The 22,174-nt window shown below is 41.5% G+C and overlaps 1 protein-coding gene across 1 annotated transcript in view; it reads right to left on the bottom strand.

The window, feature by feature from the left end:
• XPR1 (xenotropic and polytropic retrovirus receptor 1) overlaps window positions 1-22,174 on the bottom strand; it is a 174,376-nt gene that overhangs the window by 71,527 nt on the left and 80,675 nt on the right. Inside the window, exons 3-5 of the mRNA XM_060232604.1 lie at window positions 19,582-19,683; window positions 9,294-9,517; window positions 104-253 (exon numbers count right to left, since the gene is read on the bottom strand). Of these exons, the coding sequence (XP_060088587.1) occupies window positions 104-253; window positions 9,294-9,517; window positions 19,582-19,683 (476 nt within the window). The remainder of the gene's footprint in view (window positions 1-103; window positions 254-9,293; window positions 9,518-19,581; window positions 19,684-22,174) is intronic.

Raw genomic sequence — 22,174 nt, forward strand, 5'->3', positions numbered from 1 at the left:
ACATAAACTGGTTATTAGAATCACTATACAAAACAAAGACAATGAGACAGTGTTTTTCTGTCTGTGTAAGTAAGGCCAATGCATGAAAGTCAACGTATTCTACCTCCGTTTCAGAGATGAGCTGATTGATTTTCTTGCACGTATAGAACGGGGCCACTTCAACATGTGCCACTCTCCAGTCTGCGCCTCGGGGGGTCTCCAGTATCTTGTCATGTTTCTTCAGGATCTTACGGAAACCTGTGAAATTCAGATTCTAAAGACAAAAGAGGGGTGGGGGGGTGGGAAACCCACTTGTTATATGATTTTCTTTTCAAGGTTTGATCGTTTTTATTTCATTCAACTTGATGTGGCAGAAACGGGAAAATCAATTAAACTTCCGGATTGGGGAAGGGAAGGGGAGAAGATAAAGCTTTGTAATCTGTTCCATGAACAGGAAACAAAAAAATAATTTGAACAACACGGACGAGTATACTGAATATACTGAAGCAGAGCAAAACAACCCCTAGATATCTTATTCTGCTTTATTACAGGATACAGGCTATTCAGCGCATACAGCCAAAGTAATCCTCCTTTCTGTAACAAAAATGCTGTCATGCCCAACCTCATATTCCCACGAGATATAGCAGGCTAGACAGAGACCGCAGAAGAGTGACCAGCTCAGAATAAAAATGATGTATTTTCTTACCGTACTAATAAAACCAGATTCTCAAAAAAAAGTAGCAGTCATTCTTTTCTATAATAAATGTACTAACAGACAATTAGTCGGGGGGAGGTGAATATTCTTTCTTTCCTTTATTAGTCTCCATGACCAAAGGTCTTAGGCCCCCCCTCAGGGCCTTGGTGGGTATTTTTCTCTGGGTCTTTATTGTCTTAAATAAACAGACAGCTTCTTCCAGTCCTGCATCTTTCAGGGACAGACCAATGGACTTAAGAGGTCAGGTTCGTATTGCAGTACTACCAACCCAGCTGGGGGTGGAGCTCAAGGGACAGAACACACAAGTGCCAAACTGGGGCTTAGTTTATTTTGCGGCTCTTACATTAAGCAAGTTTGGCCACCCCTGTTCTAACCCAATGCAAAATGCAAGGACAGGTAAAGGAAGACAGTGAAGGGAGCCAAATATGCACCTCTCTTGCATGAACAAAATGCAAGGAACAGACATGTACTCTGCTAGAATATATACAACATACTTAGAAGAACCTTTCCTCTATCATGTAGAGATGACAGCATACAGACAGAAAAGACACAACGTAAATGTTATGGCCTGTGAGGCACCCCATACATAAACAACAAAACTGGCAGAATACTGTCAGGGATGTGATAAACAAAATCTCTACATGTCATCTTCGTCTAAAAAATATGTTTCACAATGGCATATTGTACTTTGTGTGGCTTGTGAGGGTGAAAAGAAAAAAAAACCGTGTGGATAATGAGACCCAGCTATGTGAGAAAATCAGTATTGAAGTTTGTAAGAGATGCTTTTTGGTTCGTCCCCATTTTGGAAATATCATCAAAAGCAGAGTAGGCATCAATATCTTTGCTTTTGTGGGTTTTAATTAGATGGCTTTAAGGGAATTTTAAGGAAATTGTACAATGTTGTAGATTGTTGTTTTATTATGTAATCTTTGTATTTTATATTATGTTGTAAGCCGCCCTGAGCCTGCCTTGGCAGGGAAGGCAGGATATAAATTAAATATTATTATTATTATTATTATTATTATTATTATTATTATTATTATTATTATTATTATTATTATTATTATTCACAGTAATGCCTGATCTAATCTTGGCTTTTCTTGTACCACTGTACGTTTCCCCACTTTGTGATATAAAGCAAGGGTGGCCAACAGTGGCTCTCCAGATTTTTGCCTTCAACTCCCATCAGCCCCAGTCATTGTCCATGCTGGCTGGGGTTGATGGGAGTTGTAGGCAAAAAACATCTGGAGAGCTACCACTGGCCACCCCTGATGTAGAGGCTATACCTTATTTTTATTGGTCTTTTTTGCTTTACATCTAAGCATGCCTGTTAGTTTGCAGTGCTTGACAGCCTCATCAGACAGCCATTTGGGTTCCTACTTTGTTTCTTTGTTCCACTTATCCTCCTCACACAAAATAAACACAAAAAGCATTTTAGTAAAGAAGCTGGCTGTACCAAGATCGAGCCCAATTTCATTTAGAAAGACTTGCATTCAGAAAAAGTATGCTGTCCTTACATTGGGAACAGTTTCAGCAGAATTTGGAGAGTAAACTACAATTTATACAAGAACCATGCAGTGTGGCTTATTCATAAGGGTTAGGGGTAGTAGATATTAAATGGGTCCGTGCATTCAGAAGGGGTCCAAACTGAGTTACTCAAAAGGAACAGTTCATTAATAGTACAGGGGAACATTTTTGTTAGAGGACTTTTACTTGTGATACTGTCAGGAGACCATCCTGACATGAGTTCTTCATTTCCAGTATTGGGTTTTTTTGCTTATTGATTATAGGCTCTGCAATGTATTTTATGTCTGGGTATAATTTTCATTGCTTATTAACCCAACATCATACATCTGTTTGATTATAGACTCATTTAACCATTGTATCTATATTCATTGACATGTAATCGTCACCATGTGGTTTATTTAATTTAATAATCATCATGTAACCTGATTTTGCTTTTGTTATAGCTTTAACCTCAGTAGTCATAGAAGAGAACTATGGGAGCATCAGCCTTCTACTGCAAGGAAATGTTATCTTGTTTCCTGAGCAACAGTAGTCTAGCTTGATGCAGGGCAGATGCTTTCATTCAGATGCAAAGGGAACATAAACAATGTGTGCTTGGGAACTTTTTCAAAGCTGTGAAGAGCGTGAAGTTACCTAAAGCCCTTGCCTCTGTCTATAAATACCTATGGTAACAATGAACGCACCAGTTCTGGCAAAAGCCCATCTTACTGAGGTCTCTGACCTTTTCAGTTAAGTTTTTTCTGCATTCACATGAGAAGCCTAATTGATCGATACTGAGCATGCTCCACAGATATTAGGGTTGTCAGCCCCCAGGTTCAAGTGGGGATTCCCCCACTTTTGGGGGCTCTGATCTGTCACTGCCTTTGCAATGTCCTGATGTCAGAGAGCCAGCTTGGTGTAGTGGTTAAGTGTGCGGACTCTTATCTGGAAGAACCAGGTTTGATTCCCCACTCCTCCACTTGCACCTGCTGGAATGGCCTTGGGTCAGCCATAGCTCTGGCAGAGGTTGTCCTTGAAAGGGCAGCTGCTGTGAGAGCCCTCCCAGCCCCACCCACCTCACAGGGTGTCTGTTGTGGGGGGAGAAGACATAGGAGATTGTAAGCCGCTCTGAGTCTCTGATTCAGGGAGAAGGGCGGGATATAAATCTGCAATTCTTCTTCTTCTTCTTCTGATGTGATGATATCATTTCCAAGTGACATCATTGCACCAGGGACACTGATATTTTGGCAGGTTCTATGGTTTGAGAGCAAAAGAATCACAGTTTTGCCCAAACACCAGATCATCCCTGAGGGGATGACATCACTTCTGGATGATGTAATAGTGTTGGAGACATCATGCAACATCCCCGCCCACCCCCAGAATGCCCCCCGCAATCCCCCTGCCAGATGGACAAGGGGACCTGGCTACCTTATATACCTTTGTCATTTTTATTCCAAGCCAGCTCTTAGGAACTGGAAGCACACTGCTTACTGTGCACTCAGCCACAACTGGACAGAGTCCTCCTTTCTTCCCTACCTGCACAAACTCTGTTTAGGTTCAAGAGGAGTCAAACTTTTCCTAGGACACAGACTGGCAGGGAAGAGAAGCCATGACAGGATGACTCATATATGTAATGTGCAAAGCAGCCACTCTAGGGAAAGGCATTCTGAATCTTTTCAAAACTCCTGAATAAGCCTCACTTCAGAACACAAGTACATCCAAAAATGAGAAGGTAACTAACTGTGCTTTTGTTCCCTCCTCCATCTTCTGGGGAAAATATCAATACTATTTTATGCTTCTTTATTTGTATTCTGATTTTCCCCCTAATGTGGACCCAAAGCAGCTTCTCACATCATTCTCCCTCATAACCACCACCACCTGGTGAGTTGTTAGGTGGAGAGATGTTGTTGGAGCCAAGGTCACCTGGTGAGTTTGGAGGAGCTGTGGCTCAGTGGTAGAGCATCTGCTTTGTCTACAGACGGTCTCTGGTTCAATCTCTAGCATATTCAGCTAAAAGATCTAGACAGCAGGAGATATGAAAGACCTCTACCTGAGATCCTAGAGAACCACTGCCAGTCTGAGTGGACAATAACGATGGTGATGAACCGATGGTCTGATTCAAGGCTTTTTTTGGCTTGGCATCAGGGTGTGTGGTCTAATATGCAAATAAGTTCCTGCTGGGGGGGGTTTCCCTACAAAAAAGGCCCTGTGATGTAAAGGGGGTGACCCAATATGCAAATTAGTTCCTGCTGGGCTTTTTCTACAAAAAAAGCCCTGGTCTGATTCAGAATAAGGCAGCTTCATGTGTTCATGGGCTTCTATGGCAGAGCAGCATTTCGAACCTGGTTGTCTCACTCTAACCACTACACCATGCCAGCTTCTCAAAGTTCCATTCTTCAGACTCAATGCAAAAAAACAGATATCATAAGAAAGCAAAATACACAGTAACATATCCTTACAACTTTAAAAGCTATTAGACTCCACATTAAACCTGAACCGGTTATTTTCTATTCAACCTTGTAATTCAAACACTTCTCATAAATTAATTTTTCCAAGAAGTCAGAATACCAGGGACCAAGTTTATCAGAAGAGGCACAAGTCAAGGTTAAATGGTTTTATACCTTCTGTTGTTCATTACTTCATTTTCCTGTGAGGCACAGAATTGATTTCTAGCTCAGTAATGGGCAGAAACCTTCCCTGTAAAGTAGTTTTTATACCATAGCATATTTTTAATATACAGAGTGATGTGTCTGATAGTATATGCCAATGTTTTCTTTGCTCAATGGTTCCATTTGGGTTACACATCCAAATATTGGTAATAATGTTCAAAGTGACCCTATTTAAGAGCAACGCAAATGCAAGCTAAAATTTGAAAGCAAAAAGAGAATGGCAGTATACTGTGCCTGTGGGAGACGTTACAATAGCTCTGCTGAAAACTATTTTCAATTTAATTATGCCTGGAGTGATTTAATATTGGAGCTCAGGAGCATTGGAAAGGGAAGGAAAAGGACAGGGAGATGGGAACAGGAAGCCAGTGCATTAATGATCTATATTACTGCCAATGAGAAACTTTAATTACTTTCTCTTGAAGAAACCCAGCCTCTCCCCTCCCTTGAGATAGTTGTGCCTCATTTCATAAAGCTGAAATGAAAAATGAAACAAAGTTGTAATTTTGGCCATGGATTTTTTCCTGCGCTGAATAATTCTGCTTGCTGTGGGAGTAATTATAGCCTTTTACAAGCCTCAGGAAGCCAAAGCTACTGCAAAAGCCTAATATTACTACATCACATGTGGCTCAATTCTTACAAGAGAGCTTTCTCCATCCAAGAGCATAATTTCAGATTTGGCGGCATTAAAAAGTCAAAATATTCAGAAGAGGCAGAATAATTAATAATAATTTAAAAATATCAGGATTATATTTTGATTATCTTAAACTTTTAATTGAATTATTTAATTGAATTTTTATCCAGACTTTGTATCCAAAGGCAACATTCTAGACATTTTCCCCAAGTTACAGGGCAGTGTTGGCTAAATTTTGACCTGGGAGCTACATATGGCTTTTCCACACGTATTATCTGGATCTCGAAGTCCCTACCACCCCATCAGCCAGCTCGGACAAGGCATTTGTCTTTTTAAATCACTTCTCCAAGCCAAGCCACCCGACAGCTTGGAGTATGCATTTAAAGATAAAGTTGCTTTCTTTCCACCTCTCTCTCCCTTCTCCCTCCCCCATCTATTTGCCTGCCTGCTTTCCTTCCTGTCTTGTGGCTCTCAAACATCTGATGTTCATGCCTTGTGTCTGACATGTATTCTATATAGCTCAGTTAAGCAAGTTTGGCCACCCCTGTTATAGGACTACCTAAACTAGTTAGCCTCTGGTATCTTTTGAAAGATCCTTGCACATAAAGAGCTGTTATGCTCAAGCATCAGCAAGACATCCATTCCAGTGACAAAGTTATAAAGTCATATATTTATCTATGTTATTTACAGTTATTTATATATATTCTTTCTGTCATGCCTCCTTCTCAACAAGTCTTCAAAAAGTTATTACGCTTAATGAATAAATAGTTATTACCCAATAGTGAATATTGTCAGTCACCCTGAGTCCGCTTGAAGGAGAGGGCGGGATAGAAATTTAAAGTAATAAATAATAAATAAATATTCTTAAAAAGATGGATCCATTCCAGTCCAGCTTTCACCTTGGCCATGCGATGGAGACTGTGTTGGTCAGCCTTCCAAAGACACTTGGATCAAGGCAGATCAGTGCTGCTATTACTTTTAGATCTGACAGCAACATTCAACATTGTTGACTACGATCTGTTGACCCACTGCCTTGCCAATGCAGGGATCTAGGGAACCGATTTACAATGGCTTTCCTCCTTTCTCTATGGTCAGGAATAGTGGTGCTAGGGGAAAGAATGTCCCAGTGATACCCGCTTGAACGTAGCAGGGGGGCAATCCTCTGTCCTATGTTATTTAACATCTATCTACGCCCCCTCGACCAGCTAATTCAGGGGTTGGAGCTGGGTTGTCATCAGTATGCTGACGATACCCAGCTCTATTTGTGGATGGATGGATGGATTCCGCCCCAGATAATCCGGACAGGGCATTAAGGGCTGTGGATGGATGGCTACAGCACAGCCAGCTGAAATTAAATCCAACAAAGATGGCGGTCCTGTACCTGAGTCGTTGGGGTCTGAGATCTGGTTCCCAGAGCTCAGTGGGGTGCCGTTGGCACTGGCGCTGAGTGTGAGCCTTGAGTGATTTTGGATCCCTCACATTCTACGGAGGCTCAGGTCACTGTGGTTGCCAGATCAGCTTTTTACCATCTTCACCTGATCAGGCAGCTGGTTCCCTATCTCACCACTCAAGACTTAGCTACAGTGATCCATGCAATGGTCACTCCCAGGCTGAATTACTGTAACTCACTCTACATGGGGCTACCCTTCAACCTGATCCAGAGACTGCAGCTAGTGCAGAATGCAGTGGCACACCTGTAGACTGCAATGCCTTTGTGAGTGCGCATCCAGCCAGTGCTTTGCCATCTGCACGGGCTGCCCATTGAATACCAAATCTTGTTCAAGGTTATGGTACTGACCTTTAAAGCCCTACAGAGCCTGGGACCACCTCTCCCCATACATGCCCTGGAGAACCTTATGCTCCATAGATCAAAACCTCCTGGTAATCCCTGGCCTGAAAGACATCTGCTTAGCCTCAACCAGGGCCAGGGCTTTTTTGGCCCTGGCCCCAGCCTGGTGGAATGTGCTTCCACCTGAGAACTGGGCCCTGCGAGAGCTACTGCATTTCTGTAGGACCTGTAAGATGGAGCTGTTCCACCAGGCCTTTGAGTGAGGTAGCAGGCATTAAACCATCTTGGCTTCCCCCGCCCTTAGGGTCTTCCAGACACTGTTTACTATCTATGGGGCACTATATCCTAAATATTTATATCATCTGATCAAAACTGTACTTCAGGCTAGCCACTATCACTTGTTGAACCATCAAAGAAGACATTAGATTATATATGTTTTTAATGCCCTCTTGTCTTTAAAGTGTTTTTAAATGTCCTTACCATAAACAATAACTGGAATATGGCAATAATCATATTAAATGTCCTTGGAAAAAGAAGGCTTTTTGTTCTATCTTAGTGGTACCCAAGTTCTTTGACAGGAAAGGTGGGATGTAAATGTCTTAATAAATAAAACAGATTTATTGGTAGGACTTAAGATATATAAGATTGAGAAACTGTCCGAGCAGAGTCTGTGTGATCTCACTCATCCTCTTCTTTTGGACATTGGTCAGGAAGATCAGTGTTCTCTCTAAGCTGAGTTAGTATGAGCAAGCTCAGTGTTTTGGCCTCCGGCTCACACATTTTTGTCTTAGCTCAGGAAAAATGGTCCCAGAGGGAACTAATTAGAACATAAGAGAAGCCATGTTAGATCAGGCCAATGGCCCATCCAGTCCAACATTCTGTGTCACACAGCGGCCAAATACACACACACACACACACACACACACACACTGTGGCTAATAGCCATTGATGGACCTGTGCTCCATATTTTTATCTAACCCCCTCTTGAAGGTGGCCATGCTTGTGGCCGCCACCACCTCCTGTGGCAGTGAATTCCACATGTTAATCACCCTTTGGCTGAAGAAGTACTTCCTTTTATCCGTTTTAACCTGTCTGCTCAGCAATTTCATCGAATGCCCACGAGTTCTTGTATTGTGAGAAAGGGAGAAAAGTACTTCTTTCTCTACTTTCTCCATCCCATGCATTATCTTGTAAACCTCTATCATGTCACCCCTCAGTCGACGTTTCTCCAAGCTAAAGAGCCCTAAGCATTTCAACCTTTCTTCATAGGGAATTCATGCAGTAGCTCACAACTTTAATGCCTATAGCTCACAAAGTAGAATTACTTCTCAAAAGACTCCACAACTTAGAGCAGGGATGTCAAACATGCAGTTCGGGGGCCGAATTAGGCCCTCAGAGGGCTTCAATCAGGCCCCCGAGCAACTGGCTGATCTGCTCCCTTCTCCCTATATCTTGCTTCCTTCTGCATAACAACTTGCTTTGCAGGGCTTGCTCTATCGCACAGCAGAGCTACTGAGCCAAGCCTCTCTTCCTTCTATTGGCTGAGGCTCTTTCCCCATCCCACCCCCAGTTCCCTGAGGAAGGAAGGAAAGAGTCAGAGCTTCCTTTGCCCAGTCCCCCGGATCCCATGGGAGAAATAACATTTTAAGCATGTTTTAAGTTTTTTTAAATATATATTTGTGTTTGTCTGTGTTCTTTAAAAAATTTACATCTCTGCTACCCAATCTTAAATAGGTACGCCCAGCCTGGCCCAGCCCACCCCGACATGGCCCAGCCCAACAAGGTCTCATTTATGTCAGATCCAGCCTGCATAACAAATGAGTTTCAACACCCCTGGCTTTGAGGCAGTACTGAACAAGATGACACCATAGTAACATCCAGAAGAGAAATCCCACGGCAATAAAGTCACCCACTGCCAACATGCGAGATACCCTTAGCTACATCAAAAACATAAGCTTCAGTGGAGTCAAGAGATCTCAGTGCATTAAGGAGCACAGCTAGTACCTGATAGTTCTGCAGCAGGATGAGGCTGAGGTAGAACTCACTGAAGGCCAGTTTCAGGTCTCTGATGTTCCTATGCTGAACACGCTCCTCATGGGACAGGTGGAAGACCGGCTTTTTACGCTGCCGCAGTGTGGTAAGAGCGCTGCATTCTTTCTGCGCATCCAAAGTTGACTGCAACTCATTTTGTAATGTAGCAAATCTGCGCTGAGCTTCTGCAAGCTTTTCTATATATATAAAAAGAAAGATTGTCTTATTACAATGCTACAAATGAAAATGCAATAAATTCTGTTTGTGAAATTCTGAAAGTATTGTATATACACAAGTATACTACTTGTTACTTCCTAACCACATTGCCAGTAAAACCAGCAAAAAGTCAATTGTGTCTGCTACTACCTATGACTATGCCAAGTATAGTCTGTCATTGCTTCTTCTCTTAGTCTGAAGCTCTGGAACTTTGCAAAAGAGTAAGAGAACATAACATAAGAGAACATAAGAGAAGCCACGTTGCATCAGGCCAATGGCCCATCCAGTCCAACACTCTGTGTCACACAGTGGCCAAAAACCGCAGGTGCCACCAGGAGATCCATCAGTGGGGCCAGGACACTAGAAGCCCTCCCACTGTGCCCCCCCACAAGCACCAAGAATACAGAGCATCACTGCCCCAGACAGAAAGTTCCATCAATACGCTGTGGCTAATAGCCACTGAGGGACCTCTGCTCCATATGTTTATCCAATCCCCTCTTGAAGCTGTCTGTGCTTGTAGCTGCCACTTCTTCATGTGGATGTGAATTCCATGTGTTAATCACCCTTTGGGTGAGGAAGTACTTCCTTTTAACCAATCTAACCCAGCTGCTCAGGAATTTCATTGAGAGCCCACAAGTTCTTGTATTGTGAGAAAGGGAGAAAAGTACTTCTTTTTCTACCTTATCCCATGCATAATCTTGTAAACCTCTATCATATCACCCCTCAGTCGTTGTTTCGCCAAGCTGAAGTGCTTTAACCTTTCTTCATAGGGAATTTTTTCCCCTTGAATGATCCCAGTCAATCAGGAAACATATATGTAATATAATGATGACATGCTGTCAAGTAGCAAATCAGATTTAAATATGAGACGACATCACAAACCTAAATCATTCTGAGGGCAATTAATTCTGCCCCCACTCTGAATAGGAGTACATTTTAATGCTGTTTCAGAGAACCCCAGAACAACTGCTAAATAAAAGAAATGGCAACTATTTTGGAGGAAGATTTTCGCAGAACATACTTCCCCTTTGAGCTTAGATCTTCTGCAAAGCCTGATACCCACTGAACATATATTGAAAACTTGAATAGATCTTGATCTATCTTAAGCCTTCATCATATAATATCGGTCTAGGAAATATACCTGCTTTTATTCTGTACAGGTGAAAAGTGACTATGGTTTTGTATTCTTTAAATAGGAAACTTAAGTTTCCTTTTATTGTCCTAGGGCACGAACAAAATTATCTGAATTATGTATAAATTGCTCTGTACAGTTCTGAAATCATCATTAAATATGTTCAGATTTAGCCAACGAATTAGGAAGTACAATCAAAAGAAAATATAATTCTGAGTATTAGTAATTCTGAGTATTAGCAAACGAATTAGGAAGTACAATCAAAGGAAAATATAATTCTGAGTATTAGTAATTCTGAGTATTAGCAAACGAATTAGGAAGTACAATCAAAGGAAAATATAATTCTGAGTATTAGTAGTTTCCTCTTCAGTTTTGTAATCACTAGTTTTATACATCATTTAGCAGTAGCAAAGGCAAAATTTCACTGACTGTATACTTTAAGACAATGTGAAACGGGACAACAAACATGTATTATCCCACTTGAAATCTCTCAGGGAACTGTCCTTCTTAATAAATTACATTTTCTCTTAATTCTTTCCTAATTCCAGCTGTTCTTCATTCTTTTCTAATTCCAGATTTTCTAATTCCACACTGTTGCCTCCATACCAGCTTCCAAGCAATCAAATACAACCATCTCCCATAAACAATTCTATATACAGCTGTCCCAAGTCTGTTCTGAAACTATATTCTAAAATATTTGAAATGGAACTACCCTGGAACTGGAACTGAAGCTACAGAACTAGACCTTCGAGATGGTAAAATGTGGATGGAAGATCTCTATGTGATAATGCCAGCATGTCTCTAGGTACTATTTAATTTACTTGTAATAGGTTTTCAGGATAAAAACTAATACAGTTTCAAATTGATCCAAGATTAACCGTAGTCAATGTTTTTCCTTCCATAGGGCAAATGCAGAAAAATTACACAGGAAATCTATTTTCACTCTAAAAGACATATCAGTTATTTCTATGAGTCAAAACAAGGCATTTATTTGATGGGTAAGGTTTCTATGAAGAAAACCAGCACAGAAGGCAAGCAATTTTGGGACACTAAGTGCAATTTAAAAACACCTTAATATGCAACCTACTATTTCTGCAGGCAGTGTATATATATCTTTTGTAACTGACCCAACTGTAATGTGCAGTTACTTATATTTTATTTTTGTGCTGTATTGCTTCTTTCCTTTTGAAGCCAATAAGTTTAAACCATGTTTACTTGGAGACTCAAGCAACTGCATCTGTCCTTGGCAGAAACTGCATAATCTATCTGGGTCCATGTTTCAAAACCCGCCTTGGGCTGAAACTTAGTAGTGAAAGGGCTTTCAGTTGGAAAAGATAGGGGTGCATTTAGTGAGATTGAGGTAAACCAATTAGTATTTACAGCGGTGTAACTTCCCTCTTGGGGTCATTCTCATTGTGGCTGTTTATAAAACCCATGTGAGTGGTCTCACTATTGGCCAGGACTGGATCTACATGTTTTTTGAGGGGGGGGAATTAAAAATTGGCGCCCCCTTATGGGCCATTCTATCTTATGGTCCCATAGAATACAATGGACTCCATACCCAATTTGGTGCCCCCCTTCGTTGGCGCCCAGGGCAAGCGCCCCCCCTCTGCCCCCCCCCCTAGATCTGGCCCTGCTATTGGCTATGAACTCCATGCAAACCCCTTTCAGATGAGCAGGCGGATGAAGGGCTCAGTTTTCTCAGCCATGACAAAACTCACCCAAGCCTTCCTGGGGACCACTGTAAACTGGGTATAAGAGAAAGGGTCACAACAAGCAACCCCCCACTGGTCTTGCAAATGAGTAGAAGTGGAAAATGCTGTCAAGTCTCAGCTGGCTTATGGTGACCCTATAGGGTTCAAGGCAAGATGTTCAGAGGTGGTTTGCCATTGCCTGCCTCTTGCAAATGAGCATCACACACCTAAAATGTATCCAGATATTTGCTTGTATGAAGGGGTTAGTCTCTGACTTGCTGTGTAGAATCTGCTTTGTGTATAAATCATTCATCTCAAATTATCATCAGTAGACCAATGTAGGTCCTGACCAGGGTAAACCTGGATTAAAATTCCAGAAAGGGAAGGGACAACCAGTTTTGCTTTTCATGAAGCAGTACATGTACACCCATTTAAAAGAGCACTAACAATGAGATTCTTTTTTCTGTAGATATGTGTTAGCTTCCTATTGCTAAAGAAGCCTTATTTCTGCACAGAGTTGACCACTGAAGCAAGGCTGCCTGCTCAGCCTCTTGTGTTGGTACCAATTCATTCATGTTAATCCATCCCTTGTTTTCAAAATGAGGACCCTATCCCCTGTTCTTTTTTCCCCTTTTGAGCTGAAATAGCGGGAACAGATGTTTCCAAGCACCATTTGTCATACACTGCTAACGGGATTAGCCCTGCGACCTGTTTGCAATTCTTGCATCAAAATGTGGATGAGATGAAGTTCTAAATTAAGGCGGGAAGTACTTCTGAGCATGTGCTTTCCTCTAAGTAAGCTTAGTCAATCCCTAAACATGTTGAAGACAGCAGTGGAGCTTGCAGATCACAGGATGAGATTTTGGAGCAGACTTGAGCCCTTGAGCCTTGTTATTGCAAATTAAGCTGAGTGCAGACAGGCAAGTCAATCCACCATGTTTATGGGCCACTCTAATCATTGCAAGGATTTCTCATGGGAAATACGCTCTTTGTTACAAAATCTTAGTCATGCTTTGGCAGCCAGTACCTCCCAATACCTGACTTTTTGTTTGTACAAAGTTATGTGTTTGCATAGGTGGCCTCACAGATCCACAGCCATCACTGTGACGTTGACAGCTCACTTGCCAGATCAGGAAACAACAGAGCAAGTCTGAGAACCTGTGTCAGGAACAAGTCTCTGACAGTTTTGTCTCACTGGCTTTGATGTCTCCCTGCTGTTTCTATTCCTGGTATTATTATCCTTGTTCATTAATGGTTTATTATTGTTGCACTGTATCTGTGCCTTCATGATTTACCAACCCCTGCTGTAAGTTCAATTATGAGTACTAACATCCATTGATTTCTTTAAACATTTAGCATTCTGTGTGTGGTGGGATGTTCTAGGCCTGCAGGTGGAAGGGTGTGGGGAGACAGCTTTAATCTGGTTTCCCTGGGTTATGCTGATATGCAGGGGTGGAATTCTAGCAGGAGCTCCTTTGCATATTAGGCCACACACCCATGATGTAGCCAATCCTCCAAGAGCTTACAAAAAAAGCCTTGTAAGCTCTTGGAGGATTGGCTACATCAGGGGTGTCTGGCCTAATATGCAAAGAAGCTCCTGTTAGAATTCCACTCCCGCTGATATGGACCAACTGAAAAGGGAATGTGACCTTGACAGGAGGTAACACTGACACCTGAGAAAGGACTTTACATAAATTCAATAGACTTTCAATGGGCCTGTCCCCAGGTCCACCAGTTCTGGAAATCCATACAACTATTCATACATAAAATTCTGAACATTAATCTTCCCTTAATGCTGGAACTTTTCCTCTTAAACCTTTGGACCCTTAGACAATGTAAACTTTCTAAACGACACCTTTTGGAATACCTCACTGCAGCTGCTAGGCTGGTTATTGTTTCCTCTTGGAAATCATCTGCACTGTTAACAATTGCAAACTGGCTCCTTACAATACAGGAATTTTGCATTTTGGATTAGCTTTCTGATGTTTCTTTCAACCCTACTTCCACAATCTCTAACTCCAAGTTCGAAACCATCTGGTTTCCCTTCCTAGAATGTCAGGCATAGCACAAAGAATATGCTACTTTTCTTGACACAGTTGACATTATATATTAAAAAAATGGCACACGTTTTCGCAAATTGCTATTGCTACCTATTATAATATCTGTTATGATATGCACTAACAAACAGAATGTATTGTTAAGCTAACCACCGACTTCTCTTTCTGTAACTTACCTGCTGTTGACAAGCTGTATCGATAACCTTCAATAAAGACTTTGAAAAAAAAAATACACTTTCAGTAGGCATGGGAAAGAGGGGAGTCATTATGTTGTAACCAATAATTGCTTGGAAACTTCATTTCAGTCTGGCAAGATCTAGTCTTGTGAATGCATGCCAATAATGTTTACTTCAAGCCTCATCATTAAAAGCTTCTTTTGAACCAACCTAAGAAGCCTTGTGATTGAATTTGGGCAAAAACTTACAATCTGACTGACTGACAAAATCTGGCAAGTATCCTAGAAGATACTGCTTTTCCACAGTCTAAGTCAGAGAGGTTTCCTTTAGGTACTTTAGTAAGCAAATGACACGGTATATAACAAATAACATTCTGGTTGCTTTGAATTGTAGATCTCTTTTTTCCTGTTCTAAGAAGCATAGTTGAAATCTTGGAGCCCAATGCATGAGGTAGTCCAGGAAACAGATTTTGTTGTGTTGAAATATTTATGTCCCAACAGTGTAAATCCTTCACAGCAATCAAACAGATTAGTTGTCACAGTCGTGTGGTCAAGCTAGTCCTATGAGAAACCCCTCCTTTCATTCTGCCTTGTATGCTGTTTCCTTCTTTAGGTGCCATGAAGAAGTAGATGTTTTTGGCTGCATAGCAATCAACAAATAACTTCTGTGTCATGCTTGGATTATGAGAAAGCAGTTTCAGAGATATACAACTGTCCCCTTGGCCAACATTTTCTGGTCACTCTTAAAGATTTTCTATTTTTCCTCTACCCCTCCCCCCCTTTTTGAGACATTTAAGGCTGCAAACTTGTTTAATCCCCAGCAAGGCACGCTTTTCTTGATCTTTTTCTTCTCTTCAAACAAACCTCAAGGAGGCATTTACTGCTATCATACTATAGCATCTTGAAGCTAGTTATGTTATGACCTCCAAAACTGCCTCCATAATGCACAGCTAATTATCCTAGCTTCCAGTCTCCTTTCCGTTTGATTGTTCCTTTCCAAATTTGTCTGGCTTTTACTTTAGATAACAAACAGGCAGGCAGAGCGTATTTTATTTTCGTACAGCACCCAGCGAAAGAGCTATCTGCTTCTGGGTAGTGTTCCACATTCCTAGATGATGTAGCAATTGTGTTGATATTTGATCCTTACAATCATGACCCTTTTTGGTGGTTTGTTGAGGACTGTAGCTTAGATCAGATATGAAATGCAGAAGCACGCACAGGCATTTTAACAGAGACTGCAACAAGGTGAGCCAGGCTGAACTTTCATTTGACTTCTATCTGTGTATGGATTTAGAGAAGCTCTTGATTCCCTCCCCGTATCCAGATGTACTTGCTACCTCCTGCAATTTCTCTTCACTTTGCTGAATTGGTTGTAAGCTAGTGGTCTTGGCAGTGGATATCATTTGTCGATGCTGGAATTAGAGTTGCAAGGTCCAAGTCGGGAAATTTCTGTGGATTTTGGGGGTGGAGCCAGGAGCTAGGTTGTGACAAGTACAAATGAACTTCAAAGGGATTTGGCCATCACCTTGAAAGAGAACACACTCCTTTTAAATCCCTTCACTGAAAATAATGGGGGCACCTACTTTCGGAGCTCATAGAACTGGTCCCCCGGTACAACCTTTTTGAAACTTGGGGTGGGGGGTGGGGTTGAGGAGCGGCATCAGATGCTATGCAATTTGGTGCCTCTATCTCAAAAAAACAGCCCCCCCCAGAGCCTCAGATACACACGGATCAATTCTCCATTATACCCTATAGAGATCGGTCTCCATAGGGAATAATGGAGTGCCCTGCAGACATTTCCCTTCCCCCCCCACTGCCCCACTTTCTGATAACTCTGAAGAGTGGGGGGGAAGGGATTGCCAACCCTAGCTGGAACAACTGGAACTATGTTGGCCAGCAAGGCCATTTATAGTTTGCTGCTATTGACAGCATTGCTTCATGACTTAACAGGTCAAGGAATCCCATGTTCTATATTAACACCCTGGCAGTGAGAATTCCTCATTTAACAGGAATGCCTGCTCTCTTTTACTGTGCCACAATCATGACCACAGTCCAATAAGCAGAATACTGGTTTCTGAACCTGAGAGACATAGATTAAATTCCAGGTCTGCTAAGGACAAGTTACTATATGTTAGTATCACACCTCCACCACTTCCTGCGAGTCAAAATGAAAAAAGAGATGTTAACTAAAGAACTGTGTTAGCCATAAAGCTGGAAAAAGCACAGCAGTGATATAGTGTTGTATGCAAGAGTGGGAGAAACCTGGATTCAAATTCTGCTTAGACACAACAGATAGTCTGTAATTCCAGCCACTGGGCATGATAACCGATCTCTAAATCATCCTCAGCAAGGTTAACTTTTTCTTGGAAAGCTCCACAATTGCTCTTTGTGATTTACAACATCTATAATGCTTTAAAAGCACAACAAACTTTATTATATTACAATGTGTGGACTTGGCAGGAATACATCCTGCTCTCTCTCTTGTCAGTGGGTTACATGTGAGTCTGAAATGGGTGCTCTGGAAAACCAGCAACTACACAGAACAGCAGAACAAGAATTAGAAAGAGGGAATCACACTATGGCCTGGCTCCATACGTAAATCCATCTAAAGAAAGATGTTTCCTGATTTTATAATTATAATAATAATAATAATATTTTATTTTTATATCCCGCCCTCCCCGCCAGGCGGGCTCAGGGCGGCTAACAGACATGGGAGTCCCATGATTCACATTACAGTATAACAGACATGGGAGTCCCATGATTCACATAAAACATAACAGTTTAAATATCAATTACAAATAAATTAATTAAAATAGATAAAACATATAAAATAGGTGCTAAAATGATGTAATCCTGATGTACATAAGATGGCTAAGCGTCTGGAAAGCCTTCAAAGATTCCATTACATAAAGATGGTCACCCATGAGCAGTGGCTGAAGACATAAGTGTTAGAAAAGTTACATTCTACTTGAAAAGCTTTTAAAAATATTTTTTCCATTTTATGCCTAAGAGAAAATGAATTCAAGAACTAAATGGCTTTTTGTTGCAACTGTGCTCTAGGGTGGCGTGTTCCAGCTTGCACTGAGAGAATTAGAGTGGCCAAGGTGGGAAAGGAAAGTCCAGCTCCACAGCTTAATCACTCCTGACTATGTGAATGTGACACAGTTTGCATTCATAGGCCATGTAATCCATCTGGGGTTGATAGGCTGGCCAATCCCCTGCTGGAGGCAGGGATCCCTCAGTTTGGAGGCCCTCCCCACACTTCAGGGTTATCAAAAAGTGGGGAAGGGAGGGAAATGTCTGTTGGGTACTCCATTATACCCTATGGAGACAGATTCCCATAGGGTATAATGGAGAATTGATCCGTGGGTATCTGGGGGGGTGTTATTTTTTGAGGTAGAGGTACCAAATTTTCAGCATATCATCTCAAAACACCCCCCCCAAGTTTCATAAAGGTTGGACCAGGGGTTCCAATTCTATGAGCCCCAAAAGAAGGTTCCCCTATCCTTCATTATTTCCAAATGGAGGGAAGGAATTTAAAAGGCACGTGGTCCCTTTAAATGTGATGGCCAGAACTCCCTTCAGAGTTCAATTGTGCTTATCACACCCTTGTTTCTGAGCTCCACCCCCAAAGTCCCCCGATATTTATTGAGTCAGACCTGGCAACCCTAGGTTGATCAGGGCATTGCCAACACAGCAGCCACATTTCCAGATTTCCCCTGTAACTAAAAGATTGACAGAAAGCTCTCCTCTGGCCAAGAAAGCTTTTGCAGATTTGCCTACCAGAAGGAAGACAAGTAGTTGTGCAGTTTTTCAAGTTTTCTATTCCCAGTAAAGGATGTGGAAGAGGAGCCAGTCTTTAAAAGATACCGCTCAAACCCGTCAACCCTGACTTTAGGGCTGGGGGGGGCAATCATGCTTCCCTCATCCTTTTCTGTCTGTTAGGGGAATCCTGGCTGTTGCAGAAAAATAAAAAAAAATATTCCTCCTAGCTAGGGACTGAAAACTTGTATTAAAAATAAAGATAAGAAAAGGTTTTATTAAGAGAAATAAGAACTTCACAGACCTTCTAATGAACCATGTTGTTTGCCCTGTCAATAGGAAGGGTCTCTCCCACTGATGTTCTCCAATGAACCATGTTTTTTTGCAAAAAGAAAGCACGGATCCAGAGCTCGTAATTACCCTCCAGGTAATCAGAGGGAGATACATGTTTTCTAACGAAGCAGACTTAAAACCCTTTACCATTTTGAAGTTTCCAAAGGAACCACAAGGGATTTCACCCTAATGGAAATCCTAGATAACTTACTGGGGAAAGGTATAAAGTCCAGTGAAAGTAGTATTTTAAAAGTATGTTGACCAGCAATTTTTATGGTTTTCACTGGAGATTTAAAGTTACATCCTCCTCCAAAAAAATTATCATTGCTGTCAGCTGACAGATTTACTGCATTTTTTCACCAACGTTGCAACAAAAAAATCTTATACGTTATTTTTTAAATACGTACATCCACTTGCAATAGTCAACTACAAGGCAAAATCTTAGGTCCCTGGGATCTTGCTCTATAAACTTTCAGCCTATTACATTTCAAATGCCACCTGCATTCTCGTTAGGCAAAAAAATCTCCCAGATACAGAGCATCTTGGCTTAACCATCTATGCAAGTAGTTAAAACGTTAAGAGCACATGGAGGCAATTCAGTGTCCCCTCAAAAAAAAAAAAAAAAATTAGAACTGCTTTGGCTCTGGGGGTCCATTACTCTGAATATGAATAATTTCAGAAGCACTGTGAGGTATTTAGGCTGGCTTTTAATTTCATGGTTTACTGGGTGTAAACTGATTTCTCTAAAAAGAACATTTTAATTGCATATATGATTGTTGTTTTTTCTTAAGCTTTGGATGCCAGCACCAAGAGCTTTAGAAGAAATGAGATTAAAACAAAGTACAGGATATCTCTTCAATCTCCTCTCATTAACTGAAAGCAAATCTCTTACCTGAATAAAAAGTGTTGATTTTGGCAAGTTCCTTCTCACAGGTTTGGAAGAATTTCTCTTCAAACTTGGCAAAATATCTCTTCACTGTGTCTTCATCTGTGACTGTAAAAACGGAATACAAAAACAAAACAAAACATGAATTTATGCTTCAGCAAACAACAAAATCCTGGTCTTCTGAAGTAACAGCTGTAAAGTATTTCACCTGAGGCCAAGCCATCCCTTGGAACAAGCAAAAATGTAAAGAAAAATAAAATCCTATGACACCCTGACGGGCCAACTGCCTTGATTCAGTATTTCTATTTACAGTTTTTCACTTCAGACCTTTAACAGGTGCTCATGACACAGGAGACCAAGAAGATGAACAGTGACATAAACATGAGTAAACTCTGAGGACACCAGGAAGTTCTTAGTTTTGCTATTCTACTTTCCCTCACCTGATGTGCATGTTGGAAGGTGTCATTAATGACTACAAATCTAGTGTTCCTGCCAGCTGGTTTGTCTCATCAAAAAGCAAAGCCAAGGTGGCTGAAAAGGAGACCTATTTAATGGACTAATTAATACATATTCACCCTGCCTTCCACTATGGTTCAAGGTAGCTTACAGTAGTATTATTCAGACATTTGCTCTTTAAAACTACATATGAGCATAAAAGCTATTATTGACCATTTTGTGTGTGACAGATACATTTGATATTACTTCCCCCCATCACAATATGATTTTGTGTAATAGCAGTCCTGTAAATAATTCAAATATGCAAAACAAAATGACTTGGCCCCCCATAGTAACTCCACATCTCTTAATATTAAGCATCAACTTGTATACGAATAATTATTCTTTATACTGTTTGGGGTCCCTAGCTAGGGTTGCCAATCCCCAGGTGGGAACAGGGAATCCCCTGGTTTGAAGGCCCTCCCCCTTCTTCAGGGTCATCAGAAAGTGGGGGGGGGGGGAATGTCTGCTGGGCACTAAGACTGATCCATAGAGGAGATAATGGAGAATTGATCTGCAGGTGTCTAGGGCTCTGGGAGGCTGTGTTTTTGAGGTAGAGGCACCAAATTTTCAGCATGGTATCCAATGCTTCTCCCCAAAATACCCTCCAAGTTTTAAAAAGATTGGACCATGGGGTCCAATTTTATGAGCCCCCAAAGAAGGTGCCCTATCCTTCATTATTTCCAATGGAGGGAAGGCATTTAAAAGGTGGTGCGTTTAAATGTGATGGCCAGAAAACCCTTTGGGGTTCAATTATGCTTGTCACAACCTTGCTCCCAGCTCCACCCCAATCTCTCCTGGCTCCGCCCCCAGATATTTCTTGAATTGGACTTGGCAACCTATCTCTAGCTGCCCAGAAAGTGTCTGCACAAATCACATGACCAACAGCATCTAAGGCTGAAGAAAGAAAGGGAGAAGCGAAGAAATCTGTGATTGAACTGACCACAGGATCTATGAAAGTCTCTTTGCATGAATTTCAGGAAAACTGGGGAGACAGCTAGGGCAAAGTAATAATTTAGAACAGAAACTGCTGCTTGAAAAAAAAACATAAATATAGTTTGGAGAAAGATGGAAGAGGAGTGGTTAAGAATGGCTAAAATCTTGCTTAAACCTTTGCCTCACATGTACATTTGAAATGTGCTCAGTGCATGTGTGGAAAAAACAGATGGAAGGAGATGGTTATCTATCTGAGCTTTTGACCTGTTGAAAGCAATAGGGATATTTTCCTTTAAAAGTGGGCCATCTAGCCAATGCAAGCTTCATGCATCCAAGGAAAGGAGAAGCCCAGAGAAAAAGACACAATCCCAAGAATCCAAGCTTGTTTTCTGTAGTCTCCCACAGCAGAAGCAAAACCTAAGCAACATTCATCCTTACTGTCCCTGAGAAGACCAGAGATGCCCTCTGTTTCTGAAGAGACCAACTGGCCACAATTGAGGGCTGCCAGCCTCCAGGTGCGGCCTGGAGATCACCCAATTTTAAAACTGATCTCCAGTTGGCAGAGATCAGCTCCCCTGGAGAAAAAGGCTGCTTTGAAGAGTAGACTCCAGTCCAGGGGTGGCCAATGGTAGCTCTCCAGATGTTTTTTTGCCTACAACTCCCCATGCACTGTATGGCACTGTACCATGCTGAGTCTATGGCACTGTACCATGCTGAGGCCCCTCCCCTCCCTAAATCCCGCCCTCTCCCAGCTCCACCCCCAAAGTCTCCAGGTATTTCCCAACACAGACCTGGCAACCCTAGCTGGTATTCTTAATTCCCAGGGATGAAGTAATGTGACTTGTTTTGTATGCTGTGACTTGATGATTTGTCATAGCTACTGCAGCATACTAAACGGACTAGACAGATCAATCTAACCTAGAGCATGCGAGGTTGGTCTTGGTCTCAATAGAATTCTGAAAAGAACCAGCAGCTCTGTGGCCTACTCAGCATTGTTAAGCTATGCACAGCAGTTGTTTATTTGACTTTGGTAGAAAATTTAGAGCTCAGTTTCCCAGACTTGCAGGCTCCTCTGTTAAATACTAACTTTTGAATCTCAACTGGCTCAGTCTACTACTTAGACAGAATGCTGCAAAAATTTAGGCATTTGAATATACAACAACTATAA

The sequence above is a fragment of the Heteronotia binoei genome, chromosome 2 (genome assembly GCF_032191835.1).
Source record: "Heteronotia binoei isolate CCM8104 ecotype False Entrance Well chromosome 2, APGP_CSIRO_Hbin_v1, whole genome shotgun sequence".
In the NCBI taxonomy this organism is placed as follows: domain Eukaryota; kingdom Metazoa; phylum Chordata; class Lepidosauria; order Squamata; family Gekkonidae; genus Heteronotia; species Heteronotia binoei.